Source organism: Oxyura jamaicensis, chromosome 1 (assembly GCF_011077185.1).
Source record: "Oxyura jamaicensis isolate SHBP4307 breed ruddy duck chromosome 1, BPBGC_Ojam_1.0, whole genome shotgun sequence".
NCBI classification, from domain to species: domain Eukaryota; kingdom Metazoa; phylum Chordata; class Aves; order Anseriformes; family Anatidae; genus Oxyura; species Oxyura jamaicensis.
Window position 1 is genome coordinate 67817622 of NC_048893.1, and position 23990 is coordinate 67841611.

Genomic DNA, 23990 nt, shown 5'->3' on the forward strand with positions numbered 1-23990 from the left:
CAGGTGGTCAGCCTCATGCCAAATTAATTTTTCTTCAGTCAAGCAAATGACAAAAATGAGCACCACTTCTCAAGATGTAGGGGCTGATTAGTTAAAACAGAAGAGGTTTTCTTGGTACAGAGGTGCAGGAGACAGGGAGGAAGCATAGGTATGAGGATTTTGGCAAAGGTTCTGTGAAGCATACAGCCTTTGCTAGATGCTTCTCTTTGTAGCTTTTGCACAGTGGTTATTTACTGAAAGCCCAGCTTTCATAAACATCAAAGCTGTGTTTAATACAGTAACGAGCAAACATAACAATATGGATAAACAGGGAAACCTGGCACAGCCGGTATTTCCGTCAACAGGATATGGGAAAGGAAAGTAATTGCAGTAAAATGAGGGTGTCACTCATAAGGTTGTATCAGTTTTTTTTTGTTTTTGTTTTTGTTTTTGTTTTTTTTTAAAAAAAAGTGTGACATTTCTGATCTTTGATGCTTATCTGCATGTGTGGTTTGTCTCCAGTTGTGGAGGTGGGTAATCATAAGTAAAAATTTGCAGAAAAGAAGAAAAGGATGTGTAGGAACAGTTGATACAGGGAGAAGATACAAATTTCGTATGAGATGTCCATGCCTTTCCCTTTTTTTTTTCTTTCTTTTTTTTTTTTTTTTTTAAAGTAGTTCTAATCTCTTTAGTCCTGGGATGAATGTCTTGAAAGGATGTTTCACAGTAAGCATGAAGCCTACTGGGCGTTCTCTCTCTTCTTTTCTTTTGCTCTTCCATGTCACATATGAAAAGAGCTGTTGTATGCAAATTGTATGTTGCTTAGAGCAAGAGTGAGCACCTGTCTTAGTATACAGTTCTGAAGTACAGTAGAAAAAGATGGAGAAAGACAAATTCTGTTTTCTATAGATTGGTCCAATTATGCAATCCAATGCCTGAGAACTCCTCACAGCACAGCCTGCTGTAGGGTTGTGCAGAGAATTTGAGAGCTGAATTGAATGTAATTAATACCTCTCTTTAATTTAAGGAGCTGCATCACAAATCTTAATTTCCACAAGAACCAACCCACCATCTCTAAGATGTCTCTTTGCTTTCCTCTTTTATGCAATGATCCCAACATGTTTTCCTTTATGGAATGTACCTCTACTCTTTCATTACTTTGAGAAGTTCTAGAATAATTCAGTGGTGAGACAAAATTAAAGCTGTCAGTGACTTTCATGCCTGGTATAAAAAATGCATTGCTGCTTCATCAAATGTCCACTGGTTTTGGTGAACTCATTGTTGATATGTCAGCTCTCCTTTTGCCAGTTCAATCATAAACATTTGTCTAACACTGAATTCAATAATGGGAACGTTATTGGCTTGAGCAGTGTTGTGCTCAAGATGATGATAGGTGTGGTTTGGTTCTGACTGCACAAGTGCAAAGTTACAGTAACATTCTCATTATGAAGCTAAAAGCTGTGTGAAGTAAATTGTAAAAGCAAACCTGTCTGTTTGTTCTTCCAAAGACATTTTGTAATCGATTTAGAGCATGAATGTTTCAATTAAAGCCAATCAATTTATCACTTACCTGTGTTTTATTTTCTTTTTAAAGTTCATGGGACATTCTGAATGGGATCACAAACGAGGACCCAGAGGATCACAGGTCAGTAGCTCAATATTTTGTGTTTCTTTTTGACAGTTTGTGGTATTTAAGCAGGTTTTCTGTCTATGACTGGCAAAATTGTTCATCTTATTAATATTTGCAGGATTGAACCATAAAAAGAAATAAAACCATGCCAGATTTCACTATTATAATTTTAGAGCTATAATCCAAACAGGTGATCCCAGAGTATTGCAACAGGAAGAAGTTTCTTTGTGTAGCAGAAAGATGGATTAGATGTATTGGAAAATCATTTCTTACCCTGCTTTCTCCATTTATCTCCAGGATATCAAAGGAATGCAATTTCAAATAACGTGTGTGAGTTTTTTTTGTTTGTTTGTTTGTTTTTTTGTTTTGTTTTTTTTTTAACCCAACAAACTTGTAAAACTCAGATGGCCCTCCTATCTTGTTCAATAATAGAGCGATTAGTGGTGTTAAAACTGTACAGGCAGGTGGGGGAAGACTGTGTAGCTCATGGTTTACTGTTGACTCATCTCTGAAGGGAAGTTAGGCTAGTAGGGTTAATGGCATCATACAATTTTAAATTATCTGTAGAATAGGAACTGCTGCAGAGGAGACATTGCTACTAATGTGATGCTCAGGAATTTTCATGTTTGGAAAAAGCAGTCTCTCCAGTCTCTCTGGTGTTGAAATGATATAAATACACTATTAGCCCTTCTGTATTTCAGATTTTCTTTTCCTTCAGCTGAAAGATTTTTATACAAATGTGAATATCTAACTCTAAATAATTAATAAACAGGCTCTGTTACTGTGAAGCTACCTGCTATTTGCAACCTTACTTTCAGTAGGCTAGTTCTTGAAGTATCCTTCATACTCCCCCTTGCAAAAATTACTGGAGTACCTGCTTTTTTAACGAGAAAACACTGTATCTTAAGTACAAAGCTGTTGCTTGTTTCGTTAATAGACAAGATTTACTATTTCCAATGCAGAACTCATTTACTAAGTTGTCCTTTTTTTTTTTTTTAGCCCTTATTATTGTTGAATTCTACATTTTTTTCTGTTTTCCAAGCTTCTTCCTTGCATCTTATTTCAAATCCATCTTGAAATTTGCGGGATGTTTAGTATTCCATTAAGCAGTTTAAGATGGGTTGCAGTTCTGATTTTCCAGGTGTCAGTATCTGCCATTTCAAAAACACAAAAAATAGAAAGCAAGTTAGTTTTCAATGGAAACTTAGGAATTTCAGAAATCCTATCCAGTCAGGTGAGAACTGTTCAATACTAAACACTCTCTGGCCTCATCTAATGTACTAGTTTGTTATATTATGTCCTTCTGGTCCAAAGAGTGGAAGGTAAATTAGACTCCTAGCTTACTGTTGAGTAGAAGTGGTCACTTGAAGGAGTCCTGTCATGGCTTAAACTAACATTAACTCTAACATTATTACAAGTCTTCATATGACTTTTTTATGTATATGAAAATATGGGTATGTTTTTGTATGCTCTACATCAGTGCCTTCATGACTGAAGAATGTTTTGATGTTCTTGTTCATTTTTGGTTGGTTGGTTTTTGTTTTGTTTTGTTTTTATTTGTTGGTTGGTTGGGTAGACATTTTTGGAGGTTTAAAGCTATCTAATTGAAACAGTAGAGAAAGGGATTTAGGTAAGTGGTATCAATCTGATTTAAATTTTAAATTAAAAGATAAAAATAGATGATTAAATAGATAAAATAGATAAAATAGATAAAAGATAAAAATAGATGATTTTGACTATCAAAAAGGTATCTTTCTGCAGGAAATTGGAGTTGTGCTTTTTAATGGATTCCTTTTGTGTTTTCTGAAAAAAAAAAAAAAAATGAGCTCACAGGATGAAACTGTTGCTGAAAAATTTGTTCATTATTTGTTCTGATGAGGCTGATTTCTTCCAAGAAGGGTTCTAGGGAACTACTGGCCTGGATTCTTTCTTTAATCTCCTTCTAAGAATAAGGAGGTTTGCATGCCATGGTCTGATTTCAAATGAAAGAGTCACGTGGACATCCACTTAGTTGCTGCAAATGCCATCTGCACGTAAAACCATTTGTTGGGCACTGTGAGAGAAAGCTGTACTTGGTCAAAATGAGATAACTGGTTACTAAACAGTAAATACAGGTGGAGTCCTCTGAATTTCAGTGGAGGCTGAGGAGGAGATACTTGTTAGAAGATAGCTCTATACAAACTTTTAAGATTTGTTCAGTCTGACTGAGTATGGTTTTGTTCCTTCCCTGTGTGATATTCTGCATACTCCTCTACCATTTCATATTAATAAAAAATTAAATAAAAAAAGTTCAGGGATAATGGGTTAAGAAAAGTTCTGTGGCATTCTCTGCAGGTTAACATGCAGTAGTTTGAACTTTCCTGGAGAATACAGTCATAGTTTTAAAAATGTTTTTCTAGAAATCTCTCTATCAGATTTTCATGTAGAAGTTTCCAGTTGATTGTTTTTTTCCTTATACAGAATGTCTTTTTGATTATTTTTTTTAACAAAATATACAAAAAAATACTTCAAATCCTCAAAGTGCGTACCTTCAAAACAGGAGAAAAACTGCATACTGAACTGGTCTCTGATAGAGAATAGAATCCATCTTTAAAAAAATACAAAGTTTAGATCAAGTTCTTTCTTTAAGCAATCTTTTTTATTGTTTTTATTTTGTTTTGTTTTGTTTTTCTGTGTATAGGTGCTCTGCAAAGCTTCTAGAAAGCTAAACATCATAAATCTTGGCAGAAATGTTGTAAATCTAACAAACAATATGTACGACAGAAATGTTAAGGGAGCTTGAATAAAGTGGGAAAAGAAAATGACGCAGGCTCTCTATCATGTCTTATCCTGGTGCCCTGTCACAGGAAATAAGGAAGAAAAGTTTAATTAGGGAGAAGAAAGAAATCTAGTTTATTTATTGTAGCCTCAGATTCTTTACATGTCTTTCAAAACTCTTTTTGATAGGGAATTAAGTTTGTTAAACTTAATTCCTTGAAAATTTAGGAAAAAGGTAAGGAAGATTGAATTTTCACATGCAATATAAAATTTCTTTGTTTTTAATCCTTTTGTGATTCAGTTGCATTGTTTCCAATTTGTAACCTTAAAAAATTACCTTTTGTTAAATAAGGTTTTGTTTCAAAATTAAGATGAGTAATCTGGTAGATACACTCACACATCAGTTCTTTAAAGATGGACTGGCAGTTGCCTGCACCACATGATTGCTTGTGATGTTTCCCTGGATCTGTGGGGCTTTTTTCAGCAGAGAAATGGGACTTGAAAGCAGAGGTCTCACTTGGCCAGTGGCTGGGCAAGTACTGAGGGGGAAGGAAAGGGGTTTTGGCTTGTGTTATTGTGAGCCAGTTTATAAGTCTTCCATGATCTTTTAAATCTTATGAAGTGAAGAAAGTGGGAAGATCGATCTTATGAAGCTACCTGTGTGTGTGTGTAAGCAATGACACTTGAAAGAAAAAGAAGTGGAACCACTGGTTTACCATAAAATAAAACTAAATTACATCAAGTTTTTTTTTTATTAATATTAATTTATTTATTTTTAGAACTAGTAGGTTTTCAATTCTTTGTGGTTGAAATATAAAAGGAAACTACTACAGTGCACTTCATACTTCTTAATGAACCACTTACAAAATATGTTGCTTTTCTGTTTGTGGGAGTTAAAAGCAAAGTGAAGTAGTTACAGGTAGCACTGGATGCCAAATGAAATACTCTTGGGAATTTCTGAAGCCTTATGGGAATTTCTGTTTACAGGATTTTGTCTACTGTGAAGCATCTGCAATTCAATAGGATGTAAATAGGACAAGTAAAAAGCTGTCTTCACAGTGTTTAACTTGCTCCTAACTTCCACACCAGAACCTCACTCAATCCATTGTAGATTATACACATATGTGTATGTATCTATGTACATTGTAGATTTCCTATTCTGTTAGAATAATTTTTGCTCTTGAAGCTGTTTTAACGAGAGTGAATTATATATTGACTTATAAAAAGTAGATAAGTTCCCGAGTAGCTACCTCTTCATTTTTTTCCTTCATTTTTTGATCTCTGAAGATAAGAATTCCTGCTGTAAATGCTTCATGCACAGAACTTACTCTCTGGATTTGATACCGTGGAGGAAGCGCAAAGTGAATTTTATTATGTTCCAAGCTTAATTTTTAAAACCAATACAGATTAAGATCTAGGAAAGAAACTTCAAAATTAAAGAAATTTCTAAATTAAAGAAAATTTAATTCCAAATTAAAGAAATTTCTAAATGTTTAGGAATGTTTAACCCATCTAAAGAAAGCTCTGTCAAACATACACATGCAGTCTGTAAAACTGTATCATCTAACTTGTGTGAGGGGAAAATACCATGCTTATTTCTAATATTAGTATGTGTCACAAGAAAATATGAGTACTAGAATTAATTCTTGGCATATTATCTCTCTGCAGACAAAATAGGTAAATTGTATTTTAATTATTCTACTAAAACGTAATGCTTGATACTTCTAAGACATTTCAGGTGGGATCCGCAATACACTTTGTGCAGACATTTTTACGAGGGACTTTGAATGCACGGGAGTTGTTTGTTGCTCTGTCATCAAGCCTTGTTTGGCTTGCTGAAGATGTAGGCGTAGCCTCAGGATTCAGTGGAATCGAGTGATCATTCTTCGAGCATTATAAAAGGATGATGATCGGGAGAGAAACAGAGAGGTCCAGTGTTTTAAATTCTCTTTAAATATAAAAGCTCTCAATTATATATCTGAGGTGCTGCATTTTACCCCTCTAGTTCCTAAGCAACAGCTATTTTCAGATTGAGTGCGTCTGGTGTTGTCTACCTACTTCATGCTTCTACGAGGTAATTTGTCAGTGAAAGCTAGGCTTTTCACTATCTCGCCCGATTCTCTTTGTCATGGTACTATAAGGAGACAGATGCTTTAAAGAAACGGAGGAAGCTTTGGTGAAACCGGTCTGAACCTTGCAGCTTGAAAAACTGCCATGCATCGGGGAGCTCTGCAGTCTATAGCTATGAAGCAGAGGAATCAGAAATAAGGTTCTCGACACTGGTTTGGGAGAAGCCTTTTTCTTGAGTGTGAAAAACCTCGAGAGCAGATTCAAAATCATGAGCCGGAAATCTCTGTACTTGCTGAAGCGTAGATGGGAGTCAATTCCCGCTACTGACCAGGTACTGTTGTCTGGTGAATCTGTTGTGTCACTGTGTTCCCTTGCAATACCACTGCAAACAGACCTGCAGTGATTTAGCTGTGATGGTTGGGGTTCTCCAAATATAGTGAGATCCAGCTGATCTTTGCTTTTTGTTTTCATGATGAATAGTTCAAAAATGTAGGCAAAGCCGACTTTTCAAGAGCATGCACTTGTGAATGTGGAGGTGCCATTGCAGCCCACTAATGCAGACTTAAGTTACCAATTGAATTTTCCTCTCCCCCAGATGAGATGTTCGTTAAAGGTTAAATTAAAAGGAAGATGGATGTTGCAAGTATTTCAAAAAGATCAGCTAAGGAAATGTGTAATTACTGCTGGTAGTTCCTTGGTGCATGTCTTTGTTGCATGTGTATCTCATATACATGTATCTGTGTATGTACGAAATCATTGGTTACAAATAGTTGTAATGCACTGGCAGAACCTCATCTTTTCCAGCATCATCTTAGTTGATGCGTCATTTTGAGTATGTTAAAAAGGACTTGTGTACAGCAGATGTAAATGATATGGACCAGATGTAATATAAAAATTGTGGCATTCTCTTTGGAACAAGCATCATCATCATAGGTAGGACTAAAATGTCATAAATGGGAGTACAATTAGTACATTTCCTACTCTTGTGCCAGGCACTGTAGGGTTATGTGAAATCTTTTTTACATCTTACTTGGGATATAAAGATGCTAAAATAAATAATTCTAGAAGTAATACTGAAAGGAAAAAAATGAGGAAGTAGCTTATAACATGATCCAACTCCATTTTTCTGTTTATAGAGCAGTTGACTATGCCATGCATCTTGGGATGCCTTTACGAAGTAACAATTTGGGAGAAGTTTCTGGAAAGAAGAAATATTATTATTATTATTATTTCAGAAGGATCATCCTGAACCTTTTTTGTTGAGAGAGGGGAGGGAAGGGTGTGTTACATGCCTTGTTTTGTAGAGCTGTAGGTTTTAAAGCCAAATTGGACTTCCGTGAACATCTAGAGATCTCAGACTTAGTCAAAAAATATCATGCTGTCACATGCTGTCATCTCAGGCCTATGTTTACTGTGTAAATAAGAATATGTCTTTTAGAAATATATCCAGGCTTAATTTAAAGTCATCAGGTGAATAATAATTCATCATATTCTCTGATCAAATTTTTCCATTGGTTTAATGTTGCCTGGCTTTGGTTTGATTTTTTTTTTTTTCCTTTAAATTAAGCCTTCTCATATGACTTTGTCTAATTTAAATCTGCAACCATATCAATTTGCTACACCTTTGAATGTCAAATGTAAAAAGCCCTTTTTCAGATTTTTTTTTTCCTGAACAGCTACCTAGGTTATTTTTCTACTTCACAGCTATCATTAAAACTATCTAAAACACTAACTTTCAAGGGTAACTGAAAATAAATTTAAAAAAAAAACAAAAAAAAAGTTATCCTTGGCCAGCACAAATTTATCCAGCTCAATCAGGCGTTCATAAATGTCCTGGTAAAATTGAAGTAAATAAATGCTGTGTTATGATGTGTCATTTGTCATGCTGTTTCTATTAAGGAAGTCATAGGGAGACTAGTGCCCCTTCTAAGGAAAGCTATATTTTAGTCTCTTGGCTTCATTCTTTCTCTGACATAAATGCAGATCTTTCACTTATTATGAACAAATACTTGACTAGCAAGGGATGCCTGTTTTTGCATGTTGCTTGTTAACCATTTAATTTTTCCAGTGTTTCCTTTTTCACTCGAACCCTAATGTTGCATTGCATCATACTATTACAGTATGATATATCTAGAAAAAATAGATATTCCTTACCTAGGTGCAAGGTGTGCTTGACCTCCCTGAGCTGTGTATCCTTTCCATCATCAGCCTCTGAAAGTTTTTAAAAAGAGAAAATGAAATTTCCCTGACCTATCTACCACCTGGGGAGAAGCAAGACTCCTGTGCTATAGTTACACTAGGCAGCACAGGTGCAGTGGGGTTGCTGTGCTTGTTCTGTGCAGCAAGCAGGAGCCTTCCCCTTGCTCAGTCATGCCTCACAGGAGAAGCAGTTATTGTGCAAGATCACAGCCACAAAGAGGCACCTTCTTCAGCATTTTAGGCTGATCCTGCTCAAAAAGTTATCATACAAAAATAAGAGCACTGTCTTCTGGTGCCAATTCATTATTCAGCACTTAAAGGGATACACTAGCTTATTATGTTCCAGGCTAACTGTGAGGAAATTATGTTACATTTTTATAGGTAAGTAGCTACTAACAGTGTAGGTTATTTCTCTGTTCAGAGAAGATGAAACATATTTATGTTAATGAATGAAAAGAAACCTCCAAATTGGTTTACTGCTATTATCAAGGCTTTTCTTAGCATTAAAAAACAAACAACAACAACAAAAAGGAAAGCAGTAAAATCTAATCTGTAATGTGGGATTTTTGACTTGAGATTGTTTCTAGTTTAAAATAATAAGGCAGATCTGACTTTTAAGGACATGAAAGCCATAACTTCACAGTGAAGCCTGGTACTCTATTTGAACATACTTCTAGTGTTTTAGAAGTTATCCATTGCTTTTTATTCCTCATCTTATATGCTTTCCATCAAATCAAATTAACCCAGAACCATTTAGTAAAGGAATGGGTGAGCAGGCTCCAGATAAGGGGAGAGAAAACCCATGCATAATTATGATGAATACAGACAATACTTTTTGAGGTCAGAGGTTTTTACATAATTTTATTTTTGATCTGAGGATGATCATGTAAGCTCACAGAGACAACACTACAGAAGTCTATGGTTTCTAGTATTTAGTACACCAAGCCTTTTTGTTGTTGTTGTTGTTTCGGTGTGTGTGTGTATGAAACAGTGAGGAAAGTGGGTTTGGTTTTGAACCCTGAGTTAGAGCTTTATGGTTTTGGTTGGTGAGAAATGTCTTACGTAGTTAAACATTTTTTATGTGTGGGTGAGCCTGATCCTGTGGGCGTCTTGCATGGGTAAGTGTAAGCAGTATGATGATGAATAATATATTAGCATCTTCAAGAAACTGTAGTATCTCATAGTGCCTGATCTTGAATGCTATATACCTCTCAATAATTTCAGAAGGAACTACCTTTATAGATCTGAGGAAAGAATTTAGGAATGTTTTTCTTTCTTGACCATCCATCAGTTAGAATTACCTGAACATCATCTGCATTGGAAAATATTTTTTAAAGCTGCTAAGTTTGAAGTTTCAGTATGGTTTTGGGGGAAATTCTCCAACTGTTGTTTTTATTTGGTGTGTGCGCCTGAGGATCTTGTTTTTTGGACTGATGATAATTTTTTATCCCTCATAACTACAACCGATAATGATTTCACTGAACGGATACACATTTAAAATGCTGTGGTAACCAAATGAGCCAAAATTGATGAAGTGTTAAATATTTGCTGTAAGGTTGTTGAGTATCTCCTCCTGCCTAAAATTCCCTGTAGATTACATGAGCTTTAGTCTTTGAGTATAAATTGGATTTGATATCTATCCTAAGAGATGAAAAGTCTTCACACAGTTACCTATGGCGTAAAATTTTAATAACATTGTCTGTCATTGATTACTTTTGAGTTTAAAAACAGGAACTGGATTTATACAACAATATAGAAGCCCAGTAATTGATATGCAGATTTATATAGCTATAAAGAGTTCAAATGGATGTACAGTGCAGCTAAGCAAAGACATAGTTAATATTTCTTTAGCTAGAAATGCATGCTTGTAAGAGTACAAGCAATGGTAATGCTTTCTGTACTGTTAAAGTACCAGATTATATTTTGACAGATTTGTGTAAAACCTGGGAAGTGTTGCCTCTCTCACCTGCCATTGGTATACTACACAGCTATGCCTAGCACAGTTTGTAAGGTCAAAATCCTGATCCTGACTACTGTTCTGTTTGATAGGAAAAACTTCCATAGTCTGTCACCCATGCAGGGTGTTAAACAGCAAAGAATCCCAGCATGACTTAAGTCATAACTTTTTGTAATTATAAAATCAGGAATTTTTTGAGAGAGTCTGATATAACATTACATCATGCTGCCCCCAGACTTTCATTCTGTTCTGTATGAAGTCATTCTGTTGGATTAAAGCTGTTTTGAAGAAATTGAAGGATTTTGCCTTGTCACCATTTGGAACTGTGTTTCTATTTTTTTCCAGGTTTAATAGCTCACTTAGACATAGACATTTTTGCTAGTTGTACGTTGCTTTTCTGCCCTGAATAATACTCACTTATAATCTCTATGCATCCCTGAAGCTGTATACATCATATCTGATATCTTTGTGAGATCAGAGCTCCTGTGTTTTATTTTTCTCTGAGACGTCCATTAGATTCGGACTCTTTTTTGCCTGCTGTCCAGCTGCATACAGAAGGTTGACAGTCTATTGTCTTTGTCCAGAGCCAGTTTCACTGGGAAGTTCATGCTGAGGAAGCGTGTGCTCCTGTGAGGCAGCAGGTCTTGCCTCTTGGCAGCATTAAGGAATGCATCAGCATGGATGATTGCACAGGGGACAGCCATGGCTGAGATTTACAAGCAGGCACAGGACAGTACCAGATGACAGGGCAATCACCTTCCATTCCCTTGTTGAAAGAGGCACTACCTTGTCATATTTTGGGACCATGCTGAAAATCTTCAGTGCAAGGGGGATTCTTGGTACCCGCGTCCTTTCTGTGCAGAAATCATTAAGCTCTTTATAGACAAGGGGTTAAGCAATTGGTATGGTCAAGGAGACCATGGAGCAGTTGATGTGGGCTTGTCTAGGTCTCCTTGGCTGAGATTGCCTAAGGATTGAGAAAACATAAACAACGGAGCCATCCTTTCAAGTGCCCATTACTGGCGGGTTGTGCCTGGTTATTCCTTTTCCACAAAACCTCTCCCAGGAAAACTACGCTAAGTCCTTGAAGCCACACTCACCATGGCACCACCACCACAACAGTGCATGGTCCCTTTGGGAAGTTTCAGTGGCAGAAGAAGAAGAAGAAATATGCACAACTGAGGAGGAGAAATGCAAATTTTAGCTGTAGTCATTGTATGTACTTAGAAGGAGTGCATGCAGCCTGAGGGGCTGCAGGAGCAGCAATGAAAGTGACCAAGGAACTCAGCAGAAGCCCCAGACTATCCTTGTATCTTCAGCTTATGCCATCCATGCACCCAGATTTTACAGCTTTTTCATTCATAGCTCCCTCACCTCCATATCAGAAAGGCCCAGAGAGAGTACATGCCTGAAGCTGAGTTTCCATGGAATACATGACAACAGTGATCCTCGTGTCTAACCCCACCTGAAAACGGTTCAAAAATTTGTTTCCTATTAAGTATATTTTTGCAGTTTCCCAGTTATTTGTTGTTAATAAAACCTTATGTTATTATTTCATTCAGCACATTTCATAGCTTTTTTATGGCAAAGCAGAGATTTGTGGAGTTGGTATATTATGTGAAAGATAATAGGCCTTATGGGAGGTTTGTGGGTTGGTGGGAATATGATGCTGAGGCTGGGAGAGGAGAGTTGCTTTTGCACAGCAGGTGAAGTGCAAAGAACTGAAATTGAGACCAAGAAATGATCTGTAAAACATTTCCTCATTTTCTAATGCAGCAAATGAATAATATAATGCAGAAAGTTGTCTCAAATAAATAATCTGCCTTAGATTTGGCCTTGCTTCTCTCAGACTTGAGGTGTTGAGCCACAGGCACTAGTTATGGTTGTGGATCCATTTCTGGTTGGCCCCCAGACTTTCTACCCTACTGCTGCAGTGAATGTGCAGGAGGTGAATGGTGTGACAGTGAGCTTGGCACCTGAGAGACAGCTCTTTCTTGCTCATGTATCACCACCACTGCTTAGCAGATGACCGGTGGTGATCACAGATGTTCTGGAGGTGGACAGGATTGTCAGGATGTACTTTTAGGACTGGGAGCCAATGTTTCCAAAGTGCAACAGAGGCCCAGTTCATTTCAGTAGGATCAGCTCCAGAAATGTGCTTGTCATCTTGCATGCCTTTGGCCAGGCAAGAGCTGTGAGGGGAAATCTTGGCACTGTACGTCCTTCTATGCTGGCAAATGACAGTAAAATGTCCAAATTGATTCAAAAGAACCTGAAGTGTGATAGAGAAATTGCACTTTCTGTTGATGTAGAGCTGAAAGAGACTGACAAAACAAAAGATAGGATATGTCTCACTGACAGCTGAGACATGTGATGTAAGCAAACCTCCTGCAACCTTCCATATCCATCACTTGTAGGGTGGAGAGAAAAACTTCTACATGGCATCAGACACTCTCTGAATCACCTACTCCATCAACTTCTCTGTTCCAATATGACTGGCAATGGGACAGGTAGAGTGTAATGTCAGCTTGATAATGACAGCCCTGTTAAGACTCAATCACTTTGTCAAGTCAATATTCTTCATAGCTAAGCAGGATCTAACCATAGATTTCCATAAATATTGCCTTTCTTCTTGAAAATCTTTCTCTACCATTAATCCTCCCAGTTTTGTAGTCCAAGTCCTGCTGCTATTGGGGCAATCCATTTGCGTGGAATAGAAGCTTGCTGATGATACTCAACTGCAACAGTTGCATTTTACTTTATTGGGTAAGCAAGAAGGGATGTTCCCAATGCAGAAAGGCTGCAATTTGAAGGATCATAGCTATGCTGTATTTTGTAAAAGAAATCAGCATTGAGATGCAAATGGCAATCTGAAATGTCTTCCTAGGGAAATGGTTCCTTGAATCCTCATTTTAAGGGAATAAGCAGTTAAGGAGCATGGCATTTCACTTAGTTTTTAGAAAAGCAAAGACAGTGGAAGAAGCTGATATGCTGTCTTTTTCCCAAGCATTGCCTTAGAGTGCAGAGTGCATATCCACTTCTGTGACACAGATAGAGATTGATTATGACAATTGGATTGGAAGGACAAGATTGTGAACTGTCATGATTTGGAGCAGAGGAAGTAGATCTTTTTCTCTCTGGGGTGTTCATATTCCTGAAATACTCATTTGTCTCCCTGCATTTCTTTCAGAACCCCATTGTATCTTCCCAGTCCAGCAGTTTTCACCATTTTTTTTCAGACATCTATTTTTTTATACAATGTAAGTTTTCTGGCAAGAGCTTGTATATCTTAGTCTTCTAGCTCAGAGTCTTCTCTTTAAAAGACAAAAGTTAGGAGATTATGTCCATGTGTACTTTTCCTTTTTCAGATTCCCATTTGCAAACTGTTATAAAAAATGCCTGGTGCATCAGTTATACTTGTTTGTTGGTTTTAGGGGGGCTGAAGTATATTGGCATCTTGATGGTTAAAGTTTATGGCTACCTTTAAGTAATTTACAAAAACTTGAAGATTTTCACAGAGTTTAGCTGAAATTAAAGCCCTCTGCTTTAGCACAAGCTAAAGCCATCTGCATGTTCTCAGACTGCAAATTCTTCAAATTGCCAAAATTTGGGTGTCCATATGCCAATCCCTGAAACAAGAACTGCACTGAGAATGTTCTGAGTACACATTGGTGCACCTCAAAAAGTTTAGCAATTAATGATGAGCAAAACAGTGTCCCTTAGTTTTCTGGAAATGGGTATACTGGATACAATTTTTTATACATACAATAACATTTATACATACAATAACATTTGCAAGGAAAACTTCAGTGCAAACGTTGAAAGTTTGACAAAAAGTATAAGCAAGTGAAAACAGGGCTTTCAGGAAATCAAGGGAATTGATGTCCAACATAATAAGGATGAGTGATACGGATAGTTTCGTTGTAGTAATTATATACATATATAAAGCAGTAAATTTTTGTAGTGCTGTAGCTTTTGAGATGATGAGAGACCAAAGTTCAGATCCTCCTAACTACTAATACTGAGAGTTGTACCACAAGGTGTTATTTTTATTTCCAACATCTTAAATTTCACTTCCTGCGTATGTATGTTTCAGGTATTTGTCACATTCCTAAACAAAGTGTTGAATAGAGTAATTATGAATTTCTGCCTTCCTGTTTTCAGAGATGAAACCAGTTATGGAATGGACACAGTTAATGTACTTGATTTTTTACTAAGCAGCAATTATGCCTAGTCTTCAGCCAGGATGCTTCCACTGGTATGTTAATAGTAACACTGCTAGGGGATGTGGGCTGTTCTTCCTTACAGAGTTTCGTAATGCAGCAGTCTCCTAGTTGTTGGAAGATGTCTTCAGTAATGAGGACAAAATGAGGACTGATTGTGCTCTGTAACAGCAACTTAGGTTTAAAATCATTTTTGTTAATAGTGTTGTTGTTTTTTTTTAATATTTTTTTTCTCCTGTGCTTTGTTTTCATACTGGGGTATACATGTATGCTGTAATTGCTGCTCTATGGGATAGTTTTAAAGTAAGTGAAAGCATTTCCTATTGTTCCTTCCTTACAGAAACACATGCTGAACTCTCTAGTAGCTCATTTTATGAGTTTCCCAGTGGAAAAGCTCACAGCTGATCGGCTCTGTTCTCAACACCAGATGTTCTTTTTCTGCTTGACTTTAGTACTGAGCCATAATTTTTTACTGTGTCTGATGGATCAGTGTTCAAAATTTCAAAATGAATTATTGGAGCAGCCTCCTGAGATTTTTGAATAAGCCAGAGTTGGAGTAAATCTTAAAGTCAAGTCATAAAAAAGAAAATTTCATGTTGGGTTAGAATTTACAGATCAAAGGTTCATTGTGTAATAGGTCTGCATTGCTCAATTTTCAATTCCTGAATAACCTGGAATGTTACAAGAGCAGTATGAATTCTTCCAGTCCATAAAGGAAGTCTGGAGATTATAAGACCTGAATCTAGAGTTCATAAATTTTGAGTTATTGGGCTTTATGCAGGACTGAAAAAGCTACTTGTTATGGTGAATAGACAAGCCTCTAAAAGAAAGGTAGAGTCACCAGTTATTGAACTACAGAAAAAGGCAAAAATGGTTGTTTGAAAAAGGTATCTTCATTAATGACCTGTGTGATGGGCAGAGTGCACCTTCAGCAAGTTTGCAGATGATACGGATCAGGGAGGAGTAGCTGATACTCCAGATGGTTGTGCTGTTCAGGGGGATCTCAACAGGCTGGAGAAATGAGCTGGCAGGAATTCATGAAGTTCAACAGAGGGAAATGTGAAGTCCTCCCCACATGTGAGAAGTAACCTCAGGTACCAATACAAACTAGGGGCTGACTGCCTGGGGAGCAGCTTGGCATAGAAGGATCTTGGGATCCTGGTGGACACCTAGTTGAACGTGAACTAGCAATGTGCCCTTAGAACAATAAAAATCAACAGCATCCTGGGCTGCATTAGGCAGAGTGTTGCCAGCAGGCTGGGGAGGTGTGCCTTCCCCTCAGCACTGATGAGGACACACCTGGAGTACAAGAGAGACATGGAGATTCCTGATACTCATCTCTGATAATATTCACATATTTACTGGTATCAGAATTGCCAAGAATGTCTTACTGAGAGTGATGCTATAATGTACCATTATGTGACCCTTGCAGATCATAATTCATCAACTGATGTCCTTCCCATTTCTGGATGATGCTGGTAAAAAGATCTGAAAAAATCTAGACAGAAGGGGAAAGAAGTCTTTTTCTACCAATCCTTTGCAGCTCATAGAGTGAGTGAGGTATACAGTGTTAATGAGCCTATCCTGCTTGTTGAGATATGGAAGTAGAAGGTGAGCTGAAGAGTTGTAAATACTCTTCCTCTCTATATCTCAGTCCCATCCAGGAGTTGGAAGACATGTGGCAGAAGCAGGTGTTTCCCTTTTCATTTTCTCTGCATATCCCCCACACAGAAACCACACGCACCAAATTTGGGAGGATGGGAAAAAGCTGTAGATGGAGAAGAGAAGTCAGAAAAATAATAATAACAATCTTTCCAAACAGAGCTGGAGCTCTATTTAAAAAATTGGCTACAAAGGTAGTGATTTAAAACGTGTAATCCCTTTTTAGACTGCATAGATAGTATTTTGGTAGAAACCCAGGTAACCTTTCTTTCTGTTGCCAGTAACTTTACTTCTGAAGCACAGATCTCTATTCTACTGGTACCTGACAGACAATTTGAATTCTTTAATGTATAGTTTTGAAAGTTCGTATGCTGTTCTCACGAATATGCCCTCTGCTTCTGAGTAAACCTCACACATATGGCATTTTCAGTTTTCACATCCAGGATAGAGGAACTCAAATCTTCAAAGCTAGGTGATGTGACAGAAATGTGGAATGGCAATGGGCTTTCTGTATGTTGTATAATCATGAGACAGTTTTTATAGGTCTAAAAATAATAACTGCCTGTATACAGAGATTGTGTTTTAGGACTCCTGGAGGGTTGTATATGCTTGCTTCTTTTTAATTAACTGTTGGACTTGAGCGAACAATCTGCAAATCATGATTTTATGTTACATTCTTCATTAAGATGCAGAGAATAGAAGGGGGGAGTAGCTCACAGGAGAAGCTGTGGTAGTACTTTCTATGTCTTACAACTCTGCGGGAAGTGAAAGTGATAAATATCTGAAGTCTGTGATTAGGATCTTAAAGGATCAAGGTTACATTTGAGAAAGTGCTCTCTCAAAATGGTGTTTGTTGCTAGAAGTTTGATGTGGCTGCATTCTCATCACAGAAAGATGAGCTGGACAAAATCACATTGTAGATTTTGAACTCATTTCTGTTGAAATAGTTGTTAGAAAGCATGATTGTCCAAGTGGCTTCTATGTGTAGCTGCTACCTCCTGGCTTAAAAAGAGACCAGCTTTCTCTTTTGAGCTATTTTTTAATATTAGCATCAATGATCAGTGCAGCTTGATGTTGGTGGAGGAGCAGCACAAGGCACGGGCTTTCCATCAGAGGACACAACGCAGATGGACAGTGACATATCCGCATCTCAGTTATGATAGCTCACCCCCAACATGCTTAGGCTATAGCAGCAAAGGGTTAGCTTTATAGCATAAGTTTTTACTCAATAGAAAAATAGAGCACGCATGAGAAGGAAAAATAGAAACTGAAATGGAAGTACCTTAAGAGGGGTGTGAATCAGTGAGGTTCATTATCTTATCCTGTAACAGACACATTTGCTGGAGCAAATCTTATATTCTCTTGGCATGGGGTATCCCATTGGCTTTGGGACTGCTTAGGCAGCACCTTTCTTAGAAGACCGTGATACTCCTTCCCCCCTACTCTAGTGCTGAGCCTTAGTGTTGGGAAGAAGAAAATGAAAAAGTTATGCAACTGGTTGGTGGATTCCTGAGATGTTTGAGGTCCTAGGGAAGTGCTATTTTTGTTCCTGCAGGCATTTTTAAAAAAAATGTACTTCCAACATTTTGTTTTGGAATTATTTCTGGAGTTCTGAAGTCCAGGAATTTTTAGCGAGTCCTCACCATGGGAGCAGAAAGAAACAAATCCAAGATATTTTAACATGGCACACATAGTTCTGCTGTTGCCAAAGGGAAGTGCTCTACTGAAATGTCAAGACAATGTTAGCAGCAGCTGACTTGAGAGAAATAATTTGGTGATCCCATTTCTGTTTGTAATGGTCAACTGTCTTTCACAGAAAACTCTACCACAGTCTTTCAGTGCTTGGAAGGTACTTACTTAATGGATATGTAAACTGCACTCTGCTTGTTTCTTCAAGCTGGGCTTTTCAGAGTCCTTTTAGTAGTGTAGGTGAATCTTCCTTTCTCAACATCTCTCTTGTTCTAGAGAGAATCATTGGATGTGGCAATCACATACAGGCACTGCATGGTTTTGGGGTCAGAATTTTCTTCTGATGATATTTGGGAGGTGCACCTTCTCTTTGTCTTTAATTAGAAATCATGTTTCTTGATCTCAGTTGCCTTTGCAAGGGAGGTAGCTAGTAGTACTATTTTAATTGGCATGGTTCTTTCCATTGTGGTACTTGATGTGATTTGGAGGACTTTGCCCTGTTTTACTCTCACTTGCTTGGTCATCCCTTGTGTTATGACCACAAGTTATAACCTGTCCCACTTATGTCCTTTGCCATGTTTTAGTACCACTGTTGACTTCAAAGTATTTTTTTTGTCTGTTATAATGAAATTGGAATTTAACTTAGTCTTGTCTGGAATTTTCTCACAGTGCCATAAAATTGTACATGCATATTGATCCTGGATCTGTTTTAAATGCAAGTCTTTACCTCAGTAATACACAACTGTTATTTTTCCAGATACTACTTCAGGGACCATGGTCCAACTAGTTTTCCCATTCAGCTGTAATGACTTCACAGTGCTTTATGAAAATTACTGTGTATTATTGGCAAATTCTCCTTTAGTGATAAGGAACAGTCTTCTCATTTCCTACCAATATTTGTGTGCATCCCATTTGTTATAGTCCAACATTACCCTGTAGCATAAACAAGACCCCTCTCTGAAGTACTTTACAGGGCAATCATATCTCTCTCAGCCATCACACTACTACTTTTAATAGGGTTTGCTTTTTCTAGTCTACCCATATAATATTTTCTTCCTTCCTCCAAAGACACTTCTCTGTATTTGTTGCACTTAGGTAGAATTCAACTTTATTCAAAAAAATGATATAAATTATAGTCCACCAAGTTATCTATTTAAGGAAAAGAACATAAATCAAGTATATCTTGTTCAACTTCAGAGAATAATAATAATAAAAAAAAATCTATGTATTATTCCAAAGACCTGGGTTTTCTACAGTGGCTTAAAACTTCCCTTCACCTAGTGAAAAGCCTTTTTCTGAATTATGCATTGTATTTGTTCTTGAATTGAATTGTGAACATGATCTTGGCCATCTGAAATGAAGAATCTGTCTTTGGGCTGATTGAGTGCTCTTATCAATAGTCCCTATGAGAACAACTTTTAACTGCTTTACTTGATTTTGTCAATTTTTATCACTCACACCCTTATCCATTTTTTTCTGTTATAGTGTCCCAGTTTCCTGTTGTGCGGGCAGAGGCTTCCAGTGCTGTCATCAGCACGTGTCGTTTGTTGACTCTGCTTCTTGTGAAGTATCACTGATAACAATATTAATTGTTGTATTTCCTAAAACTCGCTCTTGATTTTTATTTTTTTGTGAATGAAACTCAAAAAATAATCTCTATAGTCTACATTGACATTTCCACATAGCCAACTCCTCAGAAGTTTTGTCACCAGTTTCTTCAGCAGCAGCAGCAGCCAGGCTGATAGATTTCTATCTAATGTAGGTAACAGAAGCACCACAACTGTGCAGAAAAACTAAATGTGATTTGGCAGAGGAGAACATGTGAGGGGACTTGGACAGTAAGCCTGTCTTTGCTATCCAGAGTACTGTAGTGAGAGGAGAAGCTGCCATTCAGCTGCATACAGGTTAAGATCTTTAGGGACAAATGCGCAGTCCACTGGCAGGTCAATGGGCCTTATGTGTTCTGTATGGTGAGCAAAGAGCAAGGCAGAAGCTTTGCAATATGTATTTAGTGAATGCTTTATATAAGTGGAAATTTAGAAAACCAGAACTCTTTAAGTATATATAGATGCTAGTATATATAGATTTTAAGTTAAGTATATATAGAGCATCTATATATAGATGCTAATTAGTGATTAGAAAAGGACTATAAAGTTGGTAATTAGCAATTAAAGTTTTCTAATTAGCAATTAGAAAAGAGGTATAAAATCCAAAAGACAGAAGTATTGTACTTGCCGTATTCACATTTGATTCCAGAGAAAAAGAGAGCAGGAAGATCTCAGTACCAGAGAGCAAGAACTGAGTTTTCATGGCCTTTTTCTTCCTGAAGCTGAATTTCAATAAGCTATGTGAAAAAATAGCTGGAAAAAAAAAAAAAAAAAAAAAGGTAGAAGGAAGATTATGATTTGCACAATAGGATCAGAAGCTTTCTAAAGGGCAAATAGCCACAGGAGATGGAGTACATTGGTAGTTATCTGTTTCTGTTCCCTAGGTTAGTGCTTGATGCATGGGATCAGTTAAAGAAGAATCTAGTGCTTAAATGAAATTGAGAATTGCATTTTAGTGTAATACTTTTGATATTACACCTTTTCTGTCAATTTGTGATCAGGACCTTACCATGTTATTTTTAAGATTTTTCATCTGCTTGGAGTTTAACATGAAGGCAAGTAACTGAGAAATTGGGCACTTTGATAAATGGCACAAATCACGACTGCAGACAAGTAATTGTAGTGTAACCCAGAACAAGTTTGGGAACCCTTGTTAGTGTTCCCCACCAAGCTGCGTGAGCTAGTTGGAGAACTAGTAATGCCAAATGCAGGGTCCTTTTGGCAGATGTTACCCAAGGCATTTCTGGCAGAGGTTCAGCAAGAGGGGGACAACAGTTAATGCCTGTGACATTGGATGACCTCATACTGTTACAGCTTCTAGCATATATTTTTATGATCTAAGAAAGAGTGTTTAATGCCATTCCTTTCTCACACATGGGTTGCCAGATATTGTGGGATAAATCTAGCAATTCAGTGCTGCTCTTTGGGTGTGTTTATTCCTTTTTTTTTTTTTTTTTTTTTTTTTCTCTCTGTCAAACTGGAGTTTCTTCAGATTTGCAGTTTTTTGTACATAATGTTTAAATAATATACTTTCCATAGGTATATAGATAGACCATATATGTAGGCACGTGGGAGGAATGTGAGTGTACACTGCATTAAAAAAGCCATCTTATATAATGCAAATATATATATATATTTTAAAGCGTGAGGAAATGTGTTGTCTTTGTTACAAAAATGTTATTTCTATTGCTTATTATTTGGATCTGATATATCACACACATCTGCTCTGGAGAACCAGTTAAAGATTTGGTGCACGTTCTGCTGGGTTGTTTGGTTCAAGAGCTGGGCATTGAAAAAGCAAAAGCAGCGTCTGTGCAGACCCTGTATTTTCAGCTCTGGAAATTACTTACTGACTATAAAACATGTCTGTACTTCAGGATTTTAATACAAGTTCTTATTTGTTATTTGCTCCCTGATAAGAGTCCCATGGAGAAATGTTACTTAGGAGAAATAGGTCTTTTAAAGTAGTTTTGGCCATCACAACTTTGAGATAGGTCTGCAACTTCTCCTATCTTCTCAGAAGATAGGTCTTCTGGCTTTCTCCAGCTAGTCACATGAGACTCTTCTTAATTTGTGGAGCTTTCTGAGAAATAATTATTTTTTATTACTTTTAATGGTGTTTCAATCTCTGCTGACTGAATGAGCCACCTAACTAGCAAACTCAGCAGTAACTACCATTGCCTTGCCTTCTAACTGGTAAAAAAAAAAAAAAAAAAAAAAAAAAAAAAAAAAAGTACTAATCCTAGGAAAGAAAGACCTGTTTCCTTTTGGAGCACAGAGTGCAAATGGAGAGCAGCAAAGCAGCACTCCTAGTGTAAATGTAATCATTTAGGTTTAGATGGCTTGCAATTACAGCTTAACCTAAATGGGTTGCTCTGATAATCTAATTAATCTAAGGCAGATAATCTAATTAAGCCTAATTAGTCAGTAATTTATGTTTCACATCCCCCTATACACCCCAATTCCCTAATGCCTGTCAGTACTGTAACTCCACTAGGAATCAGCCGGAGAGCAGAGGGTCATGGCTGGCTGACCAGGTCACCGTTGGCCTCATGGTGAAGCCTTTCCCTCTCCCCTTTGGAAGTCACACCAAGGCATTGCCTCTCATCAAAGCTCATGGTACATAAAGGTGTCTTGCAAGAATAAATATATTTGGCTTTTGTTTTGCTGTCAGATTGGGTTGAACAGCTAAGGGGCTGAGAATAAGAAAGAGGTTTCAGCTCTTGCAGAAGGTTTCCAAGGGGAGAGCAGAAAGAGGACTACTTACCATCTCATCTTTATTTCTGTCAAATGCTGTATATGTATAAAAAGGGAAAGTGATATGCTAGGCTTTTTGTATCTATTAGACTATTATCAATAACTGGTGAGATATTCAGCCAAGAGCATTTTGTTGTGACTAGAGCATTCCTTTAACTTCCTCAGGTAATTTTTTTGGTTGCTCTGTGTTGGAGTTCATTGACACACATAGAAGCATACAATACTTCCATGAGTGCTTATTAATCATGGATTAGCATGTATTTGTAATTATTGTCCTGATTACTTCCCTGCCTGATTGTAAAATGAATAATAGACTTAGCAGCATTCATGTAAAATGCACGAATTAGAGAACAGGGTCATAGGTTTTTCAGAACAAGTTTTGCAGTTCCCAGCAGGAGGACAGTTGAAAGAATATATTTTTTTTCTTTGATACAGACACATCATTAGTTGGTGCCACAGCAGATACAAATATTCTCTGACTGTCCCACTGAAATTAGATCACCTTCCCTCCCTGTGTCTTCTGATAAAATTAATACAATTACATTAACATTAAAAAGAACAAAAGGAACATGTGACCACAGCAAGGGGGCACACTGGCAAAACGGATTTCAAAGCAGATGCCATCTTTTGTGCAGCCTAAATGATGCTGGCCTCCATGTGAGCCCAGAATTAGTATTGATTCATAAGACAAATTATAAACCTTAAGATCTAAATTTGTTTATAGAAGTTGGAGTGATTATTTTTTTCATTGTTTTCAAAGAGTATTTCTGTTCTGATAGAGGATCTGATGCTTAAACTGATATCCTCTTTCATTTTGGGGTGAATTGTTTTTTTGTGGGTCTGTGAGGGGCGTTGAAAGGGTTAACCGCATAGAATAGATACAGCACAGAAGAATCTGTTGTTCTGTCTCGATTTTGATTGCTCCCACATTTGATTTCTTAGTCTATCTTCAGATAACAGCGCCTATTCACTACTTGAGGTTTTGGGCATCTGTATTTGTTTCTTTATTTGTTTGTAAGACTTCCAAACAGTATAAACTTCATGGTGAGTTGCACAAAAGGATGTAGGGAAGAGGATGAAAAATTAAAAATGTCTTTGACTGGAGCTGGCTTGCAAGCAATTGTAAAGTGTTCTTATAGTCTGGTGGTTTTGTTTCTTCTCTACTTCATTGAAGTCAACCTGTCTTTGGAAGGCTTGATTTTGGCAGTACAATGATGTGTAGATATAAGGCAAGTTAACATTGGTATTGGGAATATCTCAAACAATGTGCTTGCATGAGCTCCTGGGCAGCTGGAGTAGAGGGGAGAGGCGAGGGGAGGTGACCATGTGTCACTTCAGGCATGTAAACCTACCCAAGCGCCTGGTGGGACTTCCATCCTCATGCTGATTGACATAAACACCTTTGCTCTCATTTAGATCAAAGTGTCTTGCATTTGTGTTGTAAAGAAAGGGTCCGATAC

The 23990-nt window shown here is 37.3% G+C and overlaps 1 protein-coding gene across 7 annotated transcripts in view; it reads left to right on the plus strand.

Annotated features, from left to right (window-relative positions):
- PDE3A (phosphodiesterase 3A) overlaps positions 1–23990 on the plus strand; it is a 275364-nt gene that overhangs the window by 165900 nt on the left and 85474 nt on the right. For 6 of the 7 annotated variants that reach the window (XM_035348050.1, XM_035348040.1, XM_035348031.1 and 3 more), the window contains exon 2: positions 1574–1624. In XM_035348050.1, the coding sequence (XP_035203941.1) occupies positions 1574–1624 (51 nt within the window). Of the gene's footprint in view, positions 1–1573; positions 1625–6273; positions 6768–23990 lie in introns of those variants that run through there. The other variant, XM_035348057.1, reaches the window with a different exon arrangement.